General features: G+C 45.1%; 1 protein-coding gene across 1 annotated transcript in view; it reads right to left on the reverse strand.

The window, feature by feature from the left end:
• The window catches only part of TM9SF4 (transmembrane 9 superfamily member 4), a 52,704-nt gene that overhangs the window by 18,178 nt on the left and 14,891 nt on the right, over positions 1–19,635 (reverse strand). Inside the window, exons 2-6 of the mRNA XM_055302205.1 lie at positions 13,057–13,170; positions 7,795–7,894; positions 2,343–2,511; positions 2,112–2,241; positions 859–982 (exon numbers count right to left, since the gene is read on the reverse strand). Of these exons, the coding sequence (XP_055158180.1) occupies positions 859–982; positions 2,112–2,241; positions 2,343–2,511; positions 7,795–7,894; positions 13,057–13,170 (637 nt within the window). The remainder of the gene's footprint in view (positions 1–858; positions 983–2,111; positions 2,242–2,342; positions 2,512–7,794; positions 7,895–13,056; positions 13,171–19,635) is intronic.

Genomic DNA, 19,635 nt, shown 5'->3' on the forward strand with positions numbered 1-19,635 from the left:
GTTTGAAAACTAGGGGCAGTCCCAGTGGCTTAGTGGTTTAGTGCTGCCTTCAGCCCAGGGCATGATCTTGAAAACCCAGGATCGAGTCCCGCATTGGGCTCCCTGCATGGAGCCTGCTTCTCCCTCTGCCTGTGTCTCTGCCTCTCTCTCTCTCTCTCTCTCTCTCTCTCTCTCTCTCTCTCTCTGTCTCTGTCTCTAATAGATAAATAAAAAATCTTAAAAAAAAAAAAAAAAAGAAAAGAAAACAAAACTAGGTTCCACAGCTTAAAAAAAAAAAAGGCCAGAAACCCACCAATACTGTGGACAAAGGCCAAGCCTGCTAAGTTGAAATGTGCCCTGGGGGGAGAAAGGGCAGACAGATGAGAAGCCAAACCAGCTCCCTTTTGGCCCGTAGGGCTAGGCTCTCAGATTCTTGCACATCTATTGACCCTGGGCCAACTCTAGTCTGTGCCAATGACTTAGTCAGAGAAAGAGGAAACAGAAAGCAGCTGCCTGACTGCCCTGTCTGTATCCCTTCACCTTGCTCTTCAGCCAAGGGTAAGCTGGCTGGCTCTCATGAGAGGCCTAGCCAAGTCACCAACCTCTCTGAGCCTCTGGTTCCTTGTCTATAATCACCACACACTTTCAGGGATTGCGAGAGGCAGTAAACCGGGAAGGTGCCAAGCCAGGACATAACTGATGTCAGCTCTCCTCTCACTTCTCACCTTCTTTCACGGGGAATGCAGCGACCCTACCTTGGCTGGGCCCGTACGCCACATTGTGGCCTATCAACCATCTCAGAATCAAGTGGGAGAAGATCTGGGTATGGAAGCCCAGGCCCATCCAGCCCTACCCCTCTGGCCATACCTCCCCACTCACCCTCCAGCCTGATGCTCTGGGGAATCACCTCGAAGCGGACGACTCGGTATGTATGTTCCTGATCCTCTTCTAGGTCCTCCCGGTGGTAGTAAAGGATAAACGAGAGGTGATTGTGCAGGTAGATCTAAAACAGCAATGGAGAGAAAATACCTAGTAGTCGAGAAACAACCAGAAAATCATCCCAGATATCAGATTCTTCCTCTTGTCCAGTAGACCCAGCTGTTTCCACCTGCCAAAAACACTGCTCTCACAGCACTCCCCACTCAGAAACCCTCCAGGGCTCCCTGGGGCTTACTAGATAAAAGCCCGGATCCCTTAGGCCCTCCATCATGTTCTCAGACATCCAGTTCACCTGATCCCCCCCTAGCCCTCCCCTGCCCCATGAACAGTCACCACGCAGCAGCTCTGGCCCTGGCATTCACTCTGGCTAGAATGCCACCCCTGACTCCACTCCACTCAAGCCTTCCTATTTTCCGAGGCCCACCTCCTCCATGACAACCTGAATGTACAACAGGCTCCTCTGAACTCTGCTGGCCTTGATCGTCATGGCACTAGCACCATCAGCAAATAGCAACTGGGACTTAAGATGCAGGGTCTTACATGGTCAGTTCTCTTCCCCACTGGGATCAGAAGCCCTTTGAGGGCAGGGCCTATGCCTCAAAAGGTCAAATTTTCCTTTATTCCCTACGTAGAAGGTGTTCAGTTTAGAAAATCAGAAAGGAGAATCACTGTTAACTATCATTGCCATTATTAGCGTATTTCTCAGAGGCTGCGCACTATAAGTAGCAGACACAAATTTTCTGTTTCACTCTGCATAACAAAAAGGGCAGCTATGGACACTGCATCTTTTTTACCGATGAGAAATCAGAGGCCCAGAGAGTTAACAGGTAGGCTCAAGGGCACTCAACAATCAGGAGCTGGTGGATGTGGGACCCAATGCCCAGGGAGCCAGCACACTCCTGACTGCTATACTACCTCACTCTCTCTCCTCCATACTGATGAAATCCTTTTTTGTTTTGTTTTAATCTTATAAATATGGAATCTTCCTTCTGAGGGATTGTGCCTTCCACTTCCTGCCAAAAGCAGCTACTCTAACAGACCACACCCAGGGGCACAAAGAGAAAACTGTCTTGGCCGTCCCACCTTTTGTTAGAAACCTAGAGCTAAGTATTTCCCCCTTCCCTGTGGCCCTAGGTGCTCATGACTTACCAGTGAAATGCCCCCAGCCCTTCGAGCACGCAGAGACACTCTACCTTGTTGACATCCGTGAAGCCGAGCCGGTAGCCGTGTTCAAACTGCACATCTTTTTCCTTCTTCTTGTCATCACCGTCGCGGTTGGAGTAGAGCTCCAGCCGGGTGGCCACAGGCAAGTTGTCGGCAATGCTGGAAACCCAAGGCCCCGCTCAGTCCCTCTGGACTGCCTCTCCCATCAGTGCCCTCCCCGACACCAACTCGAGGCTGGCAGGGAGAAGAGGACAACTTACAGGTGGACGTAGTAGTCTTCAGTGATCCGTTCGGCCACAAGCCGGCTCTGCTCCACGGTCAGGGTCACTGGCTTGTTGGTCTGGCTGCATAGAACCTCACACTTCTTTTCGCTGTTCATTAGCACCTGGAAAGGGGTGTTGACAATCCGGTCCCCTCTCAGCACCTCTCCTGCCGTAAGAGAGACACATGGATCTCAGAGCTTCAGCCCTGAGGTTGCTGAGGTCAGCAGAGCCGCAGAAACACAGTGCTGACTCGCGGGGCCCTTGGCAGTTCTGCAGCTGGCATTCAGCGCTCTACGCTACCTGCAGAGAGCTGGCCCATCCATCTCCCACCTGTCATCCTTTCCGCCCCCTTGTGACACCACCACCAGACTCCAGGGCACATCAAAGTTGCCTCTGGGCCTCATGTCATCTCTTTTGCCCGGAGTGCCTCTTCCTGCCTATGTTCCTGGGAAGTTCATTCTCACCCTTCAAGCCCAGCTTCTGTTTCCCCCTCCAGGAAGCCCTTCCTGACCTCTGGAGCTCGTCACTCTCTCCAGCGATTTCCCTCTGCGTAGAGGCAGTGTCATGCAACGGTGAAGACAAGACTGCCTAGTGAGCCCTGGTTCTGCCACTTACTATCTTAGCAGTCTTGGTAAGTTACTTAACCTCAATGAGCCTCAATTTCTGTATCTGTACAATGGGGATAATAATAGTATGAGGAACAAGGCGCAGAGCAGGCTGGCAACATACACTATCTTTATCATGAGCATCCCTGCTTCACCTTTGCACACACCAGTGATGTGACTGCACAGCACAGTGCACTGCCATATTAAGTTTCTGCCACCTCGTAGGCTCTTTTAAGGGCAGACTATGTTTCCCATTGATTTCCCTGCTTCAGATCCCAGTTCAGGCAGGGAGGGAAGTGAGGTAAAACCCAGCACCTATGATTTTTAGCCAAAACATGTTCTTACTTAACGAACTTGCAGCATACCCACTGCAAGCATACTGCTTCAGAGTTGCTCCGAGGCATCACACTAGCAGGTGCGGGAACAGTGAGGGAGTGGCAACGACGACCAATGGCACTTTCATTCTAAGCTGTTCTAACAGTTCTACTGGGATGATATGAAATGGGAAGACTGAAGACTGACCAAAACCAACAGGTGGGACCAGTGCCTGCATAGTCCCAGGGTCTAACACGGGCCTACTGGGAGGGACTGCCTGAGATGGCATGCTGTGACTCGTCAGCCATTCCTTCTTTCATCCCTTCGCTCATTCCCAGCAGGTACCTGGTACTGGTTATGTGCTGGGCCCTGAAGATGCAATGCTGAACAAACATATTCATGGAGACTACATCACGTAAAGAGAGGAACTTGTTCTAGACACAGGGAGCAGGTCTAGGAAAGTTGCTCTGAGGAAATGATGTTTGAAGTGAGCTCTAAACGAAGAGGGGTATTCACTATGTAGAGAGACGAAGAACATTCTAGACAGCAGGAACAGTATGTGCAAAAGCTCCTTGGGGTGAGAGAAGTATGATGAGCTTGAGAGGCGTGTGTGATTGTAGCACAGAGAGCAAAGTGAGAAAGTGACCTTGGGTGAGCCCACATGATGAGCCAGAGCTAGACCTTGGGGCCCATGGGCTGTGCTGGAAGTCCAATTTTTATCTAGAGAGCAAGAAAACCCCAGGAAGGGTTTCTAACAGTGTTAGGGGACCTGGTGCTGACTGATACAAAGTATGAGGGAAGGGAGGTGACAGACTGAGGTTTCTATAATGAGGTGCTAGGTGGGAATACTGAAGAGGAGCACATTTACCCTTAGCCATTTTTTCCACCATTTGGATATGTCAAGCAGGTGATTAGATATCCAAATTTGGGGCTTGAAAGACAGATTAGGGCTATGGATGGAAGCTGTGAGCTGTTGGCATACATATAGCCAGTGGCAGGGCCCAAGCTCCACTACTGCATAAAGTCGCAGCCTGGGCAAGTGTGGATGAGGCTGCTGAGGAGAGGGGGAGAAGAGGGACTCCTCTACCCCCCATTTCAGATGCCTAGTGATGCAGCTGAGTCTACAGAATCCCAGGATAGATTGGCCAGTGGAGAGTGAGGATCCCAATAAGACATCTGCATGGTCTGCTGTGAAAATGACTCTTGGGTCACCCTTTTCATTTTCCAGAAGATGACACTAGGGCCAGACAGGGACGGTGACTTGCCCATGACCATATGAGGGGACTGTCATAGTGCTAAGATCTTGGGCTCCTTCCTCCACATCATTCCCTACTGCCCACTTTTTTTTTAGTGTACAAGGAGCTCACATGAGGAAAGAAAGAACATGTATGGAGAGGAACGAGGTTGTAGACCAAGTAAGTAGGTATCACTTCTTGGTATTTAGAAATTTACACCAAGGGCAGCCCTGGTGGCTCAGCGGTTTAGCGCTGCCTATAGCCCAGGGCCTGATCCTGGAGACCCAAGATCAAATTCCATGTCAAGCTCCCTGCATGGAGCATGCTTCTCCTTCTGCCTGTGTCTCTGCCTCTCTCCTCTCTCTCCTCTCTGTGTATTCTCATGAATAAATAAATTAAATCTTTAAAAAAAAAAAAAAAAAGGTCAGCCCCGGTGGCCCAGCGGTTTAGCGCCGCCTTCGGCCCAGGGTGTGATCCTGGAGACCCGGGATCGAGTCCCACGTCAGGCTCCCTGCATGGAGCCTGCTTCTCCCTCTGCCTGTGTCTCTGCCTCTCTCTCTCTCTCTCTGTGTGTGTCTCTCATGAATAAATAAATGAAATCTTAAAAAAAAAAATTTACACCAATTAAAATTTTTTTCTTTTTTTTAATAATAAATTTATTTTTATTGGTGTTCAATTTGCCAACATACAGAATAACGCACAGTGCTCATCCCGTCAAGTGTCCCCCTCAGTGCCCATCACCCATTCACCCCCACACCCCGCTCTCCACCCCGTCCATCACCCCTTGTTCCTTTCCCAGAGTCAGGAGTCTTTATGTTCTGTCTCCCTTTCTGATATTTCCCACACATTTCTTCTTCCTTCCCTTATATTCCCTTTCACTATTATCTATATTCCCCAAATGAATGAGAACATACAATGTTTGTCCTTCTCCGATTGACTTACTTCACTCAGCATAATACATTCCAGTTCCATCCACGTTGAAGCAAATGTACACCAATTAAAATTTACACCAAGAAAGACATGCTGGTCTGGAACAGCTCATTTCTAATATGCAAATGTTCCCTTTAACTTTTTTTAAAATTTTATTTGAGAAAGAGAGAGAACATCAGTGGAGAGAGAGGCAGAGGAAGACCAAGAATGAGAAGCAGACTCCTGCTGAGTAGGGAACCTGACATGGGGCTCGATCCCAGAACCCTGGGATCATGACCTGAGCCAAAAGCAGACATTTAACAAACTGAGCTACCCAGGGGTCCAGCCTTTTAACTTTTTATGGCTGGAGCAGATAACCATCCAGGCTAAAGGAGCAACAAGCTACAAATGTGGACGCTCTAAGGGAGTCCGATGCTGTACTCCAGTATATCTATCACAGACACTCCCACACACACCGTGATACAAATCTCCATCAGTGTGATCACTAGGAGCACAGCCCTCAGACAGCCCAAATGAACCTCTCTGGAGAAGGCAGCCTGGACAACAGGAAGAATTTTGTCTTTAGAGTAAAAAAATCCACCTGGATTAATATGTCAATTTCTCTACCTATTGGCCAGGTGACCTGTGGAGCAAGTCTTTTAAACCCTCAGAGCTGCTGTTCCCTCTATTATGAAACAGGAGCAATCATACTGGTGAGTGAGTAGGGCAAGGAACTAAACCTCCTTTTGCTTCACTTCCCTTACATATGTTAAAGGGACAGTAAGAGGAGCTACTTTGTAGGGCTGTTGTGAGAATTAACGAAGATAAAGCACAGAAGTGCCTAGAACAGCGGCTGGCTCACAATGAGAGCCCCTTGAAGTATTAACGGTGGTGATGATGAGAACATATAGCATAAGGCCTGCCATCTAAAAGGTACTTAATCAAGGATGTATCTACCTCAACAGGATGTATCTACTCCTAGTACCTAGGATACTAACATTGACTGAATCCTACTGTGTCAGACACTGGGTCTGCAGTGGGAGAGAGAGGGGAATGTAAAGCATGTTCCCTCCACTCTGAGAGCCCATAGGTTGTGAAGGCAGGCACTCCACAAAGACAGAATGAGATATAAATGGCAATATGAGATACTTTCGTACATAGAAGGTCCCATTTCTATGAGACAGGAACATTCCCCAGCTTAATTAAGGAAGATGCTGCAGAGACTCAGAGAGCTGAAAGTCACCCAGTGTCACACAGAGGTGAGGTGAGCCCACCTGCTGGCCAACAAATCCACCCCAGCTCATGGGCAAAGAAGGAGCTGTTCCGAGAGTCCCGGTAGCAAGAGGCCCGGAGGACAAAGCCAGTCAGGTTTCTCAGGCAGAGACAAGGTGGCCAGAGGACAACATGGTATGGAAAGGGAAAAGAAGGGTAAGTGACAGGCAAGAGGAGCAGCCCAGACAGTCAGTGGAAGTCAGCCCATGCTCCGAGACAACAGTACAAGGCAAGATGAAGAAATAGGAGGATCTGTCTGCTTTTGGTTAAGCTGATTGCGGGGACACCTAATACCTGGTCATAGATATACCTGTCAGCTAGGTTCTGGAAATATCTGAGTCATGGGTAGTTCTGACAGAGAAGGCAGTCCTTTTAGAGGCCTGCTCAAGAACCAATTTTCTCCTTTCTCCTTCCTAAGCTCTAAGAGGAAATTCTCTGAAGTTCCTTGAGGTCAAGGACAGCATCTTTCCACATTCATATCTCCAGGACTCAACACTGAGACAGGCATAGGGTAAGTACTAATAATTGTGTCGGGAATAGAGGCTTCTGAATGTCTTTTGCTTTAAGCCTGAAATTCTACCAAATGGAGAATTATTTTAATTAGAATAAAAATGGCTACTATTTATAGAACACACATGCCAGACACTGTGCTGTGTGCTTCACACATTACTTGAGGCAAGTCTTGCACAGTCACTTAGCAAGACAGTGATGTCTCTGCTTCCTTCAGGGCCAGAGGTAACCACTCACTCTTTTAAGTAGAAGCAGAGGAGGTAACAGAAGCCATGAAAGGAAATCTAGAATATCAAGAAATCAAGGGAGATGGTCTGAACAGAAGCCAAGGGCAGAAATTCTGAAGTCTGACTACGTGGACTCCAACCTCAGTTTAACCATTAATTAAAAACATAACCAGAGGTAGGTCACTGGACCTTTAAAATGGGCATAAAAATAGCAACTACCTCCCCAGGGTTGTTATGGGGCTTGAATAAGCTGATATGTACGTAAATTATGTAGAACGATGTGTAGCATGCAGTAACATCAGGGTTAACTGCTATCATTGCCATGTAAAGATGTGGCTTCCCCTCTGGGACAGGCTGACAGTGAGAAAGAACTTACCCAGATTCTCTGCCTTGTAGGTTATTTTGCTGGGCTGGCAGAAGGGCAGCGAGTAGTATTCATAAGGTAGCTGGGTTCGAGAGCTGGTGAGCTTCACTGCCTAGTGGGAGAAAAGAGGCTGTTGTTCCTCAGTTCAGAAACCCAGATGGCAGTTTCAATAATCCTCCCTGCCACCCACACATCGTTGGTACACTCGGTAATATTATCAAATAAGCAAACTAACTGTAGCAGATTACAACTGTAGAATAATATGTACCATATGGTCAACAATTCTGAATTATCTAATGTTTCATTAGTTTTAGAGTACATGATAGATTTTAAGATCACAACCAAATTCAATATATACTGAGGGTCTGATGAGCCTTTGACTCTATAATTTCACTTCTGGGTGTCTTTCCTAAGGAAACAATTCCAAATGATAAAAAGGTTCACTCCTTCCTCATAACCCCAGTGCTCTCCTGCCTGCAGTTCCTCGAGCCTGTCTAGCTCTCTCCTGCCTCAGGTTCTGAGCCTGCTGTTTCTCCACATCTGACTCCACGCCTGTCTGGCTCCTTCGCACATTCACGTCCCAGCTTAAGGTTCCTCGTCTGGAAGTCCTTCCCTAACTAGCTCATCTAAGGGAGTCCCCCCAATTTGCTCTATTCCAACACATGTAGTTTCCTAGGTAACATATCTGATAAAACATATTTTGTTTACCTGTTGCTTTTAAAAAAAATCAGTCTCCCTCACTAGAATTTAAGCGGCTCCATGAAGGCAAGGACCTACAGAGCCAGGTACACAGTAGCGCTCATTAAATGTTTGCTGAATGACTGAAGAAAGGAAAAAATGGGAAAAGAAGTATAAGCCCCCACCACTTAATAAGCCATAATATACTCATTCAATGAAATATTATGCAACCATTAAAAACAAGGTTTCAGAAGACCATGAAGGAGAACGTTTAGGAAGTGATGCATGCACACAAAATATAGCTCTGAAAACGATGACAGTCATGGGCAACGCCAAACCATTGATCAACAGAACTGATCAAAATGTTGCAAAAAATAAATTCTGGTCCACATGCAAATGAAATTATCTTTGGTATTTAGAAACTACCAACATTCCTCATGCAACATCTAAAAAAGTAGAAATGCTTTTTAGAATCCAGGTCCACAATCCTTATTTAAAATTCATTTGGATTTATTTTATTTTATTATTTTTTTAATTTTTTTTATTTATATATGATAGTCACACACACACACAGAGAGAGAGGAGAGAGAGAGAGAGAGAGAGAGAGGCAGAGACACAGGCAGAGGGAGAAGCAGGCTCCATGCACCGGAAGCCCGACGTGGGACTCGATCCCGGGTCTCCAGGCCCCATCACGCCCTGGGCCAAAGGCAGGCGCCAAACCGCTGCGCCACCCAGGGATCCCTTATTTATTTTTTAATTTTTTTTTTTTTTATGATAGTCACACAGAGAGAGAGAGAGGCAGAGACATAGGCAGAGGGAGAAGCAGGCTCCATGCACCGGGAGCCGGACGTGGAATTTGATCCGGGGTCTCCAGGATCACGCCCTGGGCTAAAGTCAGGTGCTAAACCGCTGCACCACCCAGGGATCCCAAATTCATTTGGTTTTAAAAGGACAGTATGGACAACATCCGCAGCTGGGTTTGGGGCAGTACCCATATTTAATGACTACTTGTGCACAGAAATGCAAAAATACTCTACATGGGATAAATAAATAAAGTCAGACATTTCAGGTCAAGTCTTGTCTAGGAGGAGTTTAGAAAACTGGGTTTCTGAGGTTTTTAGATGTTGGACTAAGGGACTGAGGACTTCTATTAAGCATTTCATGAACTGCTTGTGCCAAAATGGCCAATAAGTTACTGTCCCATCTTTATGTTCCCTTCACCCCTCCCACCTCCAACCAAAGTGTACGCTCTTACATTCCTAGCCTGGCAGGACTGGAAGCCAGAGCCACCCTCTCCTCTCTATGCCACAACCTTTGCTCTGGAGAGGGGCTTTTGGCAGAAGCACTAGAAGGGTCCTGCCGAAGTTAAGAGATGGAATAGTTAAGAATTAACCCTCTCGGGGATCCCTGGGTGGCGCAGCGGTTTGGCGCCTGCCTTTGGCCCAGGGCGCGATCCTGGAGACCCGGGATCGCATCCCACGTCGGGCTCCCGGTGCATGGAGCCTGCTTCTCCCTCTGCCTGTGTCTCTGCCTCTCTCTCTCTCTCACTGTGTGCCTATCATAAATAAATAAATAAATAAATAAATAAATAAATAAATAAATAAATAAATAAATAAATAGAATTAACCCTCTCTTCCTCACCACAAGACCTTGGGCAAGGTCGTTTACTTCCCTGGGCCTTGGTTTCATTGTCTATAAAATACATAATAAATCTGTAAAAAATACAAGTGGCTACCTCAGAGGGTACTTGGGAGGCATCTGAGTCATAAATAATGCCTGGTATGTAAATAACCCTCAATAAATTTTACTTTAATCACTCCTCCTGAAAGTTACAAGTCTGACCTGGAGAAAGAGATATGCTCACAATAATGCGACATATGTAACACTGTGTTTCCTTGTTAATTACTGCTTAGTGGTAAATGCACTGTTTAAAAGAGATTTTATTTATTTATTTATTTTGAGCCACCAGAGGGAGGGGAAGAAGGAGAAAGAATCGGAAGCATACTCCACGCCGAGCATGGAGCCTGATCCAGGGCTCGAACCAATCACCCTGAGATGATGGCCTGAGCCAAAATCAACCGACAAAGCCATCCAGATGCCCCTAAATCAGATGCTTTTTAACAGCTATTTGTAAGACATATTTATCCACCCTGCCAGGCTATGTACTAGGAGCTGGTAACACAGCAGTGATTGGGACAGAGAAGATCCCAGCTCTTTTAGAACTTGGTTCCTAGCAATTTTCTTTCTTTTTTTAAACAAACATATTATTTATATATTTATCCTCTTAACTGGTTAATTCCCACTGGATAATCACAAGCTGCTTGTATGTGATGCCCCAAATAAGCATAACATGTAGCAATTTGTAATTTTGCTAATATGGTGGCAAAGGGGCATGTACATGATGGCACATCTGTGTTTGTGACCCTGTATTCTGCTTCTCCTTTTGAACACTGCGATGCTCAGGAAAAGATAAACACTTGATCTTCATGCAATCTTACTGCTTTGGTTCTACGGACCAGTAAAGACATGGTTCATAACAACACAATAACGAGGCAGAAAAGTGTGTTTATTTTAAAAGCAAAATTTATTTTCATAACTTTATGTTTCGTTAACCCTTTTTACATAATCACTAAAGATGTGAAGGACTACTTAAAAATCTCAACTACGCATTACTTTGCAGAGGGAGGAACAGTATGGTAGTCAAGTAGTTAGGGACTTACTGAGGTGAGAGAATGCAAAGGGCGCTATACTGTAAACACTGCACAGGAAAAAAAAAAAAACAAAAAACAAAACCCAACCCAGAAAAATACCAAAGCATTAAGAGTGGTTTATATTTGGGTGATGACAGAGAAGAGTCCCTTTGGCTGGGAGCCCTTATGCAAGGTTACACCCCTTCCCTAGTGGCAGTCCATATCCAATGGCTGGTTCATGGAGGGATACAGAGAACCAGTCCTCTTGCCTCAATCTGGAACAACTCCAAAGGGCTGGCCATTCCAGTTCCAGAGCTCCCCACAGGCCTCTGTCGTATAGCTCAATGTCTTTCTCTGTCCAGTCCTGCTTCCCTCACTCCTTCGCAAGTGCTGACCCTGTGAGCCTACCCAGTAAAACGGCACCGTATCTCTGCCTTGGAATTTGTGTCCTGGGAAACCAGATCCAAGAAGATCCACCACCAACTCCTCCCCCTGCTTGGGGCTCTAAGAATGCCACCAACACAGTGCACTGTTAAAGAGCCATTAATCAAGGTGCCAGCCCTGCCCACTGCCCGTAACCATATTTTAAGTGACTCCTTCTCCACCTTTGCCAGTTGATTGATCCACGGTAGGCATCTAGCTTAAAAAGCAAAGGTGTCAGGGATCCCTGGATAGCTTGGCGGTTTAGCGCCTGCCTTTGGCCCAGGGCGTGATCCTGGAGTCCCGGGATCGAGTCCTGCATCAGGCTCCCCGCATGGAGGCTGCTTCTCCCTCTGCCTGCGTCTTTGCCTGTCTCTCTGTCTCTCTATCATGAATGAATGAATGAATGAATGAATGAATGAATGAATAAATAAATAAATTAATTAATTAATATTTAAAAAAAAGCAAAGGTGCCTGGTTGGATGGCTTCTCTCTTGCCTTACATTGTTCATGCACCAGTATGCCTTACCTATGTATCACTGATTCTACTCTGGATCTGACTCATTTCTAGGGAAAAACATTTATTTAAGGAACTAATACTATATCACCATTAAAAATGGAAAACTGGGACAGCCCGGGTGGCTCAGTGGTTTAGCACACCTTCGGCCCAGAGCCTGATCCTGGAGACCCGGGATTGAGTCCCACGTTGGGCTCCCTGCATGGAGCCTGCTTCTCCCTCTGCCTGTGTCTCTGCCTTTCTCTCTCTCTCTCATGAATAAATAAATAAAATCTAAAAACAAAAACAAAAACAAAAAACGGAAAACCAAAAGCAGCTGTAAAATCATGAGTTAAAGTAGCAGCTATATTTCTTAGTATACATTAAAAGAAAATAGGTATGAAGATAAATTTGTCAACTACTTAAAATCATTTCATATACTACCACTCAGACCGGCAGGATGCAGTCTGGAAAACTTGAACTGGAGCATCCAGCTGGTGGCAGAAGCTGCAAGTGAAAACAGAGGCCCTAATAGGCTGTGCGTGAGCAGACAATCTGAGTCATGCGGAGAGAAGCTGGGAACAGAAAGGAAGATGGAGCCAATGAAATAGGGAAGTGGGTTCAGACAGACAGACAGATAGATGTAACTAGAAACAGAGACACATGTGAGGTTGAGAATGAGAAACACAGACATGGAAAGAACCAGAGCCAGAGCCAGAGCCAGACAGAGAGGGACACAGATCAAGAACACACTCACACGGGAAAACCTGCGGAGGAGGAGAGAGGGATGAAGCGGCAGGGCTCCTGGAACCATGGGCTCCTGAGGGCACTCCCCTTCCAGCAGCATAGCATGTAGCAAACCTGTTTTTTGCCAGTCACCGGCACTAGCTTTCGTTCTCCGCAAGCATGGGACAGACAGGACCATCTCACTGGGGTCCTCCAGCCAGACTGCCCAGCATAGAGGCTTCAACAGTCTGGAAATGCACCTACCTTGATTTCTACAGGGTCGTTCTGGTGGAAGTTGATTGGTGCGACCCCAGGAACATAGAAGGCGCGTGTATCACATGTGAGAGAGAAAAGCAATAGGGACCACGGCAACCAATCCTGCTTGGAAGAAGAGAGAGCATAGTTGGAATGGAGGAAAGCTGTAAATCTCTCTCTGAGGCAGATCAAGTCATAGCACCTTTGCACCTGCTTTAACTGACCCAGCCTCACCCACACTCTGTAAGTGTCACCTTCCAAATACCCCTGAGTCCCACAAGGCACTCCTTCTGCACTTCCAGAAATGAGTCACAAAGTGAGTGAAGTAATTACCACGGGGGCAAAAAGGAAGACTGCTATAGTAGCTGTGGCTTCCCACTTCTAGACCAATGTTCTTTTCACCACTACATGTTGTGTTGCTTTCCAACATAGCTAGCAGGAAACAAAGCTCCACAATATTCCACCGATTCCCTTTTCTCTATACAGGAATAGATTCACTTGGTCAGGAAGCTCCTATGTTACAAATATATTTTCCTATAAGCCATCCCCAGATTGTACTGACCCCATCACTCGCCACACTCCTCCTGACTTAGCCCTAGCTTTGCTGGCCTTCTTGCTGTCTCTAACCCTCAGGGCCATCACCCTGACCAGAATGCCTTTCCCATAGACACCTGCGGGGCTAATCTCATCCCTTATTCATGTCTCTCTCAAATGTTAGGTCCTCAGAAAAGTCTTCACCAACAAGCCTATCTAAAACAGCACCCTCGGGACTCCCATTACCCATTTTCCACTCCCATACTTCATTTCTCTTTCTGGACTTATCTTCCTGACATATTCAACATGCATTTGTTTCTTTGTGCAGTCTGTCACCCTCTGCTTGAATGCGCTCTCTGTGCGAGCAGGGACTATGTGTCCCCACTGCCTGGCACTCAATAGGCACTCAGTAAATGACCTACATACAGGAGAGTCATCTGGGGATTAAAGGCAAGAAAGACCAGCTATGGGAAGCCCTGGTGGCTCAGCAGTTTAGCGCCGCCTTCAACCCAGGGGCTGATCCTGGAGACCCAGGATCGAGTCCCAAGTCGGGCTCCCTGCATGGAGCCTGCTTCTCCCTCTGCCTGTGTCTCTGCCTCTCTCTCTCTCTCTCTCTCAGGAATAAATAAATAAAATATTTTTTTTAAAAAAAGAAAGAAAGACCAGCTACGGGCCTCAAGAAACATACTCCATCAAAACCTCTCTTTCCCTTCATTCACATGTGTCAACCCCTCAAGAAACTAGAAGAGCTTCCTGATTCCCTCTCTCCACCTGGTGTGAAAAAGGAACTCTTATCCAGACACCTGGATCACGGACTCTCTCTATCCCCTATACTGGTACGGCACTTCAGACCCTCGTTTCCCCTCACTGGACACTGGTCATAGCCTTCTGATCACCTTGCCTCCACAGCCTCTCTATCCTTCAAGTTATTGCCATACACACACACAAGCGCACACACCACCACACGTGTGCACTCAGATGACTTTTATTGGACTCAGTTTCATAAGGAGTCAGAATCATTCATGGGGCCTGCCAAAAATGTAGACTCATCTCCATTTTTACCAACAGCACAAGCTAAGAAAAAATGGCTTTAATAGTTTAAGGTTCTGGGGCACCTGGGTGGCTCAGTCAGTTAAGCATCTGCCAGCTCAGGTCATGATCCCAGGGTCCTGGGATGGAGCCCCACATCAGGCTCCCAGCTCAGGGGGGAGCCCGCTTCTCCCTTTCCCTCTGCTGCCACTCCCCCTGCATGTACACATTCTCTCTAATAAATAAAATTCTTTAAAAAAAAACGTTTAAGGTTCTGAGCTTGGTGTACTTTTTGTAGATACATAGCTTGGTCAAAGTCTTAAAAGTAATAAATTCGGAATGTTTCTCTCTTGATTTGCTAGGAATGTTTATAAGTGTCTGCCAGCTGGTGTTCATTAGGAAATAAGAAACAACAGTGCAATAAAAACACTGAAAGATGACTAAGACATTGTATTCAGTAATCAAGGGGTCAGCACAACTCAGAGTAGGTAAAAGCAAGATCTTTAAAAGAAATGACAAGACTAGACGTTAGAAAATTATATCATGGGGTAAGATTCTATATAGGAAAAGAATACTTTCTCCATTCTGTCCCTTAAAAAAAAACCTTTTCATTTTAAAATAAATTCAGATTTACAGAAGAGTTGCAATGATACTATGAGAATTCCCATATACTCTTGACCCAGTTTCCTCTAATGTTAACATCTCATATAACCACGAGTGGGCAAGGCTTTTAAAAAATAAACTAGCTTAGGGGCATCTGGGTGGCTCAGTTGGTTAAGCATCTGCCTTTGGCTCAGGTCAAAATCTTTGGGTCCTGGGATCGAGCCCTATGTCAGGTTCCCTGTTCAGTGGGGAGCCTGCTTCCCCCTCTTCTTCTGCCTGTTGTTCCCTCTACTTGTGCTTTCTTTCTGCTGAATAAATAAAATCTTTTTTTTTAATAAATAAGAAATAACCAGCTTTAAGAATGTTTTGAAAAAGTAGCACAATTATAGTAAATAATTCAAACACAGTACAAATGGGTATACCATGAAAAATAAATCTTCCTCCCACTTGGGCTCCCCACAGACAACTGCTAACACCAGTTCCTTGAAAATCCCTCTAGAGACATTTTATGTATTCACAAGGGGAAGGGCTTAGTAGTATGGGTTTGCCTTGAATGCAATAACAAAAACAGAATTTATTCTTTCTTTCTGTGATGGAAAGTCTACTGACTGTGGGCTGCCTCTAGCATCTGATTTCCTTTCGATCAGATTATTTCCTCCAACTGACCTGTTGTCAGAAGATTCTGGCCCACCCTCCCTGGAACCCTGTGCGAGGCCTCACTGGTCAGTCTTTAGAAATATGAGTGCTTTGAGTAAGAGAAATAAGCCCTATCCTCTTTCCCCTAATTCCTCTTTGTACCTGAATTCCAGTTAACTAAAATACAAGGAAAACAAATCCTGCAGTACTGGCATAAACTGCCACACAAATTCTGTTTTTTTAAAAAAAAACAACCCAACTCTGAATTATTTTTTTAAGATTTTTATTTATTTGAGAGAGAGAGAGAGAGTGAGCGAGAGAGAAAACACACAAGCAGGGGGAACGGCAGATGCAGAGAGAGAAGCAGGCTCCACACTGAGCAGGGAGCCTGACTTGGGGCTTGATCCCAGGGCCCTGAGATCATGACCTGAGTTGGAGGCAGACACTTGACTGAGCCACCAAGGCGCCCGAACTCTGAATTTTTGAAAGATGATGCAGAAAACAGACAATCCTCACACAAAGATACTACCAGTAAACCACAAATCAATTGATCTTAGAGCAAGTATCTAACAGATGAAAAATAGCAAAGGGTATTTCCTTAATGTGCTATAATATTTGAATAATATAAGCTGACAACCAAAAAATTCAGAAGTCCAGTTTAGAAATGACTGCATCAAAATGACACTGTCGGGATCCCTGGGTGGCTCAGCGGTTTGGCGCCTGCCTTTGGCTCAGGGTGCGATCCTGGAGACCCGGGATCGAATCCCACGTCGGGCTCCTGGTGCATGGAGCCTGCTTCTCCCTCTGCCTGTGTCTCTGCCCCTCTCTCTCTCTCTCTCTGAGTGACTATCATAAATAAATAAAAATTAAAAAAAAAAGACACTGTCAGTTTTATATATGAAAATGTCACTATTCAGATATTCTCATAGGGCTGGAGAGATAATTATTTAGAACACTCCTTAGGGGGGCAATATGGCACTCTATCAAAAGCCCCCCCCCAAGTGCATACTCTAACCTGCAATTCTACTTTGAGACATGTTAAGAAAAATATGGCAAATACCCCAAAATGTACATAAAAAAAGGATGTTCACCACAGCGTTATTTTTAAAAAGATTTTATTTATTTATTCATGAGAGACGCAGAGAGAGAGAGAGACAGAGAGAGAGAGAGAGAGAGAGAGAGAGGCAGAGACACAGGCAGAGGGAGAAGCAGGCTCCATGCAGGGAGCCTGACGTGGGACTCGATCTCTGGACTCCAGGATCAGACCCTGGGCTCAAAGCGACACTAAACCCCTGAGCCACCTGGGCTGCCCCACCACAGCGTTATTTAAAATAATGAAATCAGGGGCACCTGGGAAGCTCAGTTGGTTAAGTGTCCAACTCTTGATTTTGGCTCATGTCATGATCTCAGTCAGGGTCATGAGGTCGAGCCCTGCATTGGGCTCTGTGCTGAGCATAGGGTCTGCTTGAGATTCTTTCCCTTTGCCCCTCCTCCTCCTTCACATAAATGCATGCATGTTCTCTCACTCTCTAAAAAAACATATGATAACATAAAAATTAATAAATAAAATAGTGGAATTGTACACTGCCTTTAATAGTAATATATCCATTATTAGTGGAATGAGTTAAATTACGGTGTATCCACTTATCTATTCATGTACTCAAAATATTTCTTAAGTACAAATGTTTAAGCTTAAATTTAAGTAGAAAGAGCAGGGGATAGAACACTGCATAGTAGGATCTGACCTTTTTAAGACAGTTATCTTTGAGAAAAATGTTTAGCAGGCAAAATGGGTTACCTGAGTGATGGACCTTCTTCCTTTCTGTATATCTCTATTTTCTAATTTTTCTTAGGGGGTTATAAAGCAATTTTATCATATCAGAAAAATAGTAAGATAAATCAGGCAAAAAACAACAAAAAAACAAAAAACAAAAAACCCTCCATCATTCTAAACACCTAGGTTAGAGTAATTCTAGCTTGGTTTGGAAGGGCCTCCACCTGCTGGTCCCAAGATACCTTTCTATCAGCACCTTCTACCTTTCCCTTCTAAGCCTTCAGGAAGATCCTAAGATCATCTTGGCTTTTGGTAAGCATACTTGTCAAGTGAGGCTTCCTTCAAGCCTCAGCTCAAGCTGTTTTTGACATGTGCCATCACCCTATTCAAGTTCTCTCGACCCTTGAAGGCCCAGTGGAAATGTTTCTTCTTTCAAGAATGCCTCAGATCTCCACAAGGGGAATTATTCTTTTCCTTTTTTTCCCAAGGCACCTTGTAAATATCTCTATGATGTCACTTGAGGCAGAAGAATGGAAAATACCCAATACCCAACTGAACTTTCACAACTATACATGTTCAAGGATTAGTGTTTAAGTTAGACATATTTAAATATGCACTAATCTAAGGCATTACTGTAGTACATTTCATGTTGAATTACAGTCATTTAAGTTTCTGCCATCTCTCTATCTGCACTAATTGCTTGTCTAGCTTTGTTATGGGAGTACTCAAACAAATAATAATAAACACCAACCAACCTCTGATCTAAAAAAATACAAAACTATCCACTCACACAAACTGAATGCCATAGTTTTTTTGTTAAGTTCTATGCCTAACTATGCTGGAACTCATGACCCTGAGATCAAGAGTCACATATTACACTGACTAAGCCAGCCAGGCACCCCTGAATACTTTGGTTCTTAATCTTTGTTGTGTCCCCTTGAGAAACCAATTTTTTTTAATCCTCAAATTTAAGGAGTGCTTGATACCTCCCACCTTTCCACCTCCCAGAACCTAGTTTGAGACTCCCTGAGAACATCTATTATCTCATACTCTATCTATACATCTAGGATAGTGGTTCTCAATCCTGATGCATATTAGAATAACCTGGGAAGTAAATGTATTAAATTCTCAATCCAAACACAGAGAATGGCTGAATGGATAAAAAAAAATAAGATCCAGGGATGTCTGGATGGCTCAGCAGTTGAGCATCCTACCTTCGGCTCAGGGCATAATCCCAGGGCCCGGGATCAAGTCTCACATCAGGGAGCCTGCTTCTCCTTCTGCCTGTGTCTCTCATGAATAAATAAAGAAAATCTTAAAAAACAAAAAACCAGGATCCAGCGATTTGCTGTCTGTAAGAAATTCACCTTATATCTAACTGCACACATGCGCTGAAGATAAAAGGACAGAAAAAAGATATTCCATGTAAGTGGTAACCAAAAGAAAAAGCAGGGGTGGCTAAACTCATACCAGACGAAATAGACTTTCAGTTAAAAACTGTGTCTAGGGATCCCTGGGTGGCGCAGCAGTTTGGCGCCTGCCTTTGGCCCAGGGTGCGATTCTGGAGACCCTGGATCGAATCCCACGTCGGGCTCCTGGTGCATGGAGCCTGCTTCTCCCTCTGCCTGTGTCTCTGCCTCTCTCTCTCTCTCTCTCTCTGTGTGACCATCATAAAATAAATAATAAAAAAATTTAAAAAAAAAAGAACTTCCAGACAGAACATCAATAAATAGCTGACTCAAAAATCACTACAGACCAAATGGACATAACAGACATACACGAAACCTTCCACCTGATAGCAGAAGAATACACATTCTTCTCAGGTGCACACAGAACATTCTCCAGGACAGATTACATGGTAGGTTCACAAAATAAGTCTTAACAAACTTAAGATGACTGAAATCATTCCATGTACCTTTTCTGATCACAATGGAATGAAACCAGAAATCAATAACAAAACATGGGGAAAATGAAAATGCAAATATGTGAAAATTAAACAACACACTCTTGAA

This window comes from Nyctereutes procyonoides, unplaced genomic scaffold, assembly GCF_905146905.1.
Source record: "Nyctereutes procyonoides isolate TBG_1078 unplaced genomic scaffold, NYPRO_anot_genome, whole genome shotgun sequence".
Taxonomy (NCBI): domain Eukaryota; kingdom Metazoa; phylum Chordata; class Mammalia; order Carnivora; family Canidae; genus Nyctereutes; species Nyctereutes procyonoides.